General features: G+C 50.7%; 2 protein-coding genes across 2 annotated transcripts in view; one reads left to right on the forward strand and one right to left on the reverse strand.

The window, feature by feature from the left end:
• ETH_00032075 (U3 small nucleolar ribonucleoprotein, putative) overlaps positions 1-2,148 on the forward strand; it is a gene marked incomplete at both ends in the record, with an annotated part of 2,524 nt that extends 376 nt beyond the window's left edge. Inside the window, 3 exons of the mRNA XM_013378077.1 lie at positions 29-223; positions 608-723; positions 2,119-2,148. Of these exons, the coding sequence (XP_013233531.1) occupies positions 29-223; positions 608-723; positions 2,119-2,148 (341 nt within the window). The remainder of the gene's footprint in view (positions 1-28; positions 224-607; positions 724-2,118) is intronic.
• Positions 2,149-3,992: 1,844 nt separating this feature from the next.
• The window catches only part of ETH_00032080 (Zgc:92794, related), a gene marked incomplete at both ends in the record, with an annotated part of 5,876 nt that continues 4,628 nt past the window's right edge, over positions 3,993-5,240 (reverse strand). The window contains one exon of the mRNA XM_013378078.1: positions 3,993-4,936. Coding sequence (XP_013233532.1) covers positions 3,993-4,936 — 944 coding nt within the window. The remainder of the gene's footprint in view (positions 4,937-5,240) is intronic.

The following is a 5,240-nucleotide window of genomic DNA, read 5'->3' on the forward strand; positions in this document are numbered from 1 at the left end:
GCTGCTGCTGCTGCTGCTGCTGCTGCAGGCGTGGAGGACCCGAGTATTGCGCTGACAACGAGCCGCAGTCCCTCGAGCCGGCTGCAGCAGTTTGTGAAAGAATTAAATTTGCTGCTGCCGAACTGCAGAAGAATCAACAGAGGGACAATTGTCCTCGACGAGCTGCTGCAGCTCTGCCGCAGCAGCGGCATCACCGACCTGCTTCTCGTCCACGAACACAGAGGTGTCTCCTGCTGCTGCTGCTGCTGCTGCTGCTGACGGGCTCCTTTTGCTGCTGCCTGCTGCTGTGGATGGGCTCTTTTTGCTGCTTCCTGCTGCTGCGGATGGTCTCCTTTTGCTGCTGCCTCCTGCCGCTGAGGGTCTCCCATTGCTGCTGTCTGCTGCTGCAGCCGGTTTGTGCTGCTGCTGCTGCTTTTGCTGCTGCTGCTGTCGCTTCTGCTGCTGCTGCCGCTGCTATCGCTGCTGCTCCTGCTCCCATCCACGCTGCTGCTTCTGCCCCCATCCACGCTGCTGCTTTGCTGCAGCTGCTACTGCTGCTCCTGCTGTTAACCCATCTGCTGCTACTGGCCCTGGCACTTCGCTGCTGCTGCTGCTGCTGCTGCTGCAGGCCAGCCCACCCGGCTAATTGTCTCTCATTTGCCGCACGGCCCCACAGCCCACTTTACCCTTTCGGGTGTCTGTCTCCGTCATGACTTGCCGGAGAGGGCCCCCAACATGTCCCAGGTCCTTTTCTGCTGCTGCTGCTCTGCTGCTGCTGCTGCTGCTGCGGCGCTGCTGCTGCTGCCGTTCTGGCGTTTGCTGCGGGCTGCACCAGTGTGTCTCTTCGCCGCTGCTGCTGCAGTGCTGCTACTGCTTGAGTGCCGCTGCTGCCGCGAACTGCCGCCGCTGCTGCGCTGCTGCTGCTGCACTGCTGCTGCTGCTGCTGCTGCTGCTGCTGCAGGCGCCGCCGCACCTGGTGTTTCACAACTTTGCGACTCCAGTGGGTCTGCGGGTCCTTTCGATTTTGAAGTTTTTGTTTCCCCCTTCTACAGTGTCTAGCCACCGCGTGCATGCGTTTGTAAATATTAATGACACAATCCACTTCCGACACTACACCTGGACGGACACCAGAAGCAGCAGCAGCAGCAGCAGCAGCAGCAGCAGCAGCAGCAGCGGCGGCGGCAGGGGTGGCGACGGGGAGAAGGATGCAGGCACGTTCTGCTGCCGTTTCTGCGAGCTTCTTTGTCTGCTGCTGTTTCCTTTTTCTTTTGTCTCTTTTGTCTCTTTCTATTTCTTTTATATCTTTTTTGTCTCCTTTTGTTTCTTTTGTCTTTTTAGATTTGCTGCTGCTCTTCATTTGCTTCCTCATACTTAATTTTGCTTCACAACAGCAGCAGCTCCTCTTTCTTGTCCCTCTGCACTCTCACTAATGGCCCTTTTTGCTGCTGCTGCTGCTGCACTGCTGCTGCTGCTGCTGTGTCTCACTTGCTGTCTGTTTATTTGTTCCCTTTGATGTCTCTTCAGTGTCTCCTTATAATTTGCTTTTTCAGTTTTTTTGTCTTTTCACTTGTCTCCTTTTATTTCTTTTCATTTTCTTTGCTGTTCCCCTTTTGTCTCTTTTTGTTTTTTTGTATTTCTTTTTTACTTCTTTTGTTTCTTTTTGTCTCCTTTTGTTTCTTTTATCCCTCTTCATTTCTTTTCATTTCTTTTTGTCTCTTTTTATTCCTTTTTGTCTCTGTTTATTCCTTTTTGTCTCCTTTTATTTCTTTTATCTCCTTTTATTTCTTTCTGTCTTTTATTTCTTTTTGTCTCCTTTTATTTGTTTTATCTCCTTCTATTTCTGTTTCTCCTTTTATTTCTTTTTTCTCCTTTTATTTCTTTTTGTCTCCTTTGTCTCCTTTCATTTCTTTGATCTCCTTTCACTTCTCTTTGTCTCCTCCTATTTTTTGAATTCTTTTTGTCTCCTTTATCTCTCTGTCTTCTCCATTATTCCACTTCCTACCATCAACTATTTACTATTTATTCACTATCAATTAATCTATTTATTATTTATTTATAAATATAATTACAACTGTTTATTTGAATGTTATTTATTATTTATTTATATATTTATTTATAATTTATTTATTTTTATTTCAGGACAAGAACCCGCGAAGGGACTGTCTCTAACTGAAGTGGGCCCTCGCTTTTGTCTTAAGCCTTTTAAAATAGAATTGGGGACAGCAGAAATGAAGGACTTGGAAAAGGAATGGGCCCTCAGGCCCTTCTTTAATGCCCCCAAACAGGCCCTCGCCTAAACCCTAAACCCTAAACCCTTTTTAGTGGCAAAAGAATGGGCCCTGAGGCCCTTCTTTAAGTCCTCCAAACAGGCCCTCGGCCAAACCCGAAACCCTAAACCTTCTTATCACAGCCAGATCCCGGTGGCTAGCTGCAGCAGCTTGCAGAGCTAGCTGCAGCTAGCTGTGAGTAGCGAGTTCTCGCCGCAGCTAGCTGTGGCTAGCTATCAGGAGCTAGATCTCCCTGTGGCTAGCTGTGGCTAGCTAGCTATGAGTGGCTAGGGCGTGCTGTGGCTAGCTGGCTCTAGCAATGGCTAGCTGGAGCTAGCTAGCTGTGGTTAGCTAGATCTCGCTGTGGCTAGCTGCAGCTAGCTGCAGCTGCTGCGCAGTGTGGGGCCCCAGGGGTCTGTTGCTGCGGCGGAAACTCTTTATTTTGTTTTAAATTAAAACTTTGAATTAAATTAAATATTTTTATTTTTAATTTATTTATTTTATTTGTCATTTAAATGGACTGGGCTGTTGGGACGCTCCATATCTTTTGTGTCTTTGGCGCTGGGGTGTATGTACAGCCTGCATGTACACCCGCGCACTCTGCGTCGCTCGTCCATTTTTTGGAATTTGGAGGAAATAAGTTCATTTAAAGAGAAAATAAGTTAACTTTTAATTTTTTAAAGTTTTAATGAGTCAAATTCACAATTAGAATCCCATTTTGCCGGCTAAGTCGCGCAAACGGCCGAAATCGCCTGCATGTTTCGATCCGGCTTCCAGGACCAACCCCACCCTCCAGTCGCCAATAAACACGCAGTTTTATCCTTTTTCTTTGTTTCATTTTGCTTTATTATTAAAATATAATTCAAAAGAAATGCTTTTCGTCCATAACTGCGGAATTACACGCGTTTCAGGCGGTGGGTTCTGGGGTGTATGTACACCTCGAGCCCGAAGCGCGGGAAGTGCAGTCTAGAGAATTAATTTCCCTTTTATTTATTTTCTTTTTATTCATTTTCTTTTTATTTGCTTTCTTTTATTTCATTTTTTCCTTTTTATTTATTTCCCGTTTCCCGAAGCTTTGCTTCTTTTCATCTTCTCCATTTCCCCAGAATGAAGGCAGCAGGGGCTGGCCCTTAGCCGCAACTCAGGCGCAGCAAACTGGCTAGCTAGCTGGCCAGCTAGCTGTCTAGCTAGCTAGCTGGCTGGCTGGCTAGCTAGCTTGCCACCGCATAAAGGCTGTTGGGGACAAGCAGCAAGCAGGGCCCAGGGAACCCCAGAAACGACCCCAGGGGAAACCCTAAGCCCTAAACCCTAAACCCTAAACCCTTTTCTGGGTCGCTGCTGAGATGATCCCTGTGGCCCTTTTGGAGCTCTTCTTTCCGGGAGAGTCTCAGGATGGTCAGTCCTCTTTTTTTCATTAGCTGCCGTTCTGCTGCTTCTGCAGCAGCAGCAGCCGCTGCTGCAGCAACAGGAACAGCAGCTGCTGCTGCTACCACTGCAGCAGCAGCAGCAGCTGCTGCTGCATAAGCAGCAAACCTTCCTCCTGCCCATGTAGCAGTGGGTGCTAGTCTATTGCTGTTCCAGCAATCGGCTTCGCTGCTGCTGTTTGCCCATCACAGCTGCTGCTGCTGCTGTTGCTGCTGCTGCTGCTGCTGTTCCTGCGCAGAGGGCCTGCAGCAGTTTGTGTCCCTTTGGTTGGACTTCTTCATTCGAAACGCAGATGAAATTCTGCCAGTGGTGAGAGTCCCCTCAAGTCTGCTGCTGCTGCTGTTGCTGCTGCTGCTGCTGCTGCTGCTGCTGCAGTTGCTTCTGCTGCTGTCGTCCGCGTAGAAAAAGATCCTCGTCCTTTCTGCTGCATAGACGCTCGCTTGTTGTTGCTGCTGGACCTTGCTGCTGCTGCTGCTGCTGCAGTTCTTGCTCCCAGTCCCATTTGCTGCTGCTGCTGCTGCTGCTGCAACTCTTTGCGCCCATCCCCATTTGCTGCTGCAGCGGCAGCAGCACTTGCGCCGAGCCCCACTTGCTGCCGCCGCCGCTGCTGCTGCTGCTGCTGCTGCTGTAGGTGGACCCGTTCACGTTGGAAGTGCCGCTGGTGCTGGGCCGTCTGGTGTCTCTACAGCCCCCCCCCAGCCCCGGGGCTTTTGTTTCCTCTCTTTGCTGCTCCCCACAAGATGTGCTGCATGCAATGAGCTGCGGGTTGCATGCGCTGCTGCTGCTGCCGGAGTTTGCTGCTCGGGTTCCTGCTGCTGCTGCAGTGGCTGCAGCGGCGCTCACCGGCGAGGCCGCCGCCGCTGCTGCTGCTGCTGCAGCACAACTGTCTCCAGAAGCAGCAGAAATCACAAGCACTGCAGCAGGAGTCCCCATTACTGTCTCCATTAGGCCCATCGACTTGGGGCCCCCCACCGCCTTCGGGGCCCTTCGCAGCAACCAGGTCAAACTGCTGCTGCTGCTGCTGCTGCTGCTGTTGCTGCCACTGCTGCTGCTGCTACCTCCTCTGCTGCTGCTGCTGCGTTTGCGAGTGATTCCAACGCTATAACGAACCGCTTCCTGTACTAGTGCAGATGCTGCTGCTGCTGCTGCAACTGGCTTTCCTGCTGGCGCTGCTGCTACTGCAACTGGCTTTCCTGCTGCTGCTGCTGCTGCTGCTGCACTGACTGAGCCCCTGTGTCTGCTGCCGACGGCGCTGCGCTCCCTGTCTCTGCTTTTTCTTCTTGGCCACCGGGCCCAAACGAGCAATTAATTCAAGCAAATTAAACAATTAAACAACTAAATAATTAATTAATTAATTTAATTAATTAATTAATTAATTATTTATTTATTTATTCATTTATTGCTGCAGATCGGGCGGCTTGTCTCCGTCCACGGCTCCGTGCTGCGGGCCCATTCTTCGCAGCCGCTGCTGCGGCGTCTTTGCTTCGAATGCGCCAAGTGCGGACTCCGCCTCAACAAACAGCTTCTCGACGGACGGTGAGCAGCAGCAGCAGCAGCAGCAGCAGCAGC

The sequence above is a fragment of the Eimeria tenella genome, genomic scaffold (assembly GCF_000499545.2).
Source record: "Eimeria tenella Houghton genomic scaffold, Eth_scaff72, whole genome shotgun sequence".
NCBI lineage: Eukaryota > Apicomplexa > Conoidasida > Eucoccidiorida > Eimeriidae > Eimeria > Eimeria tenella.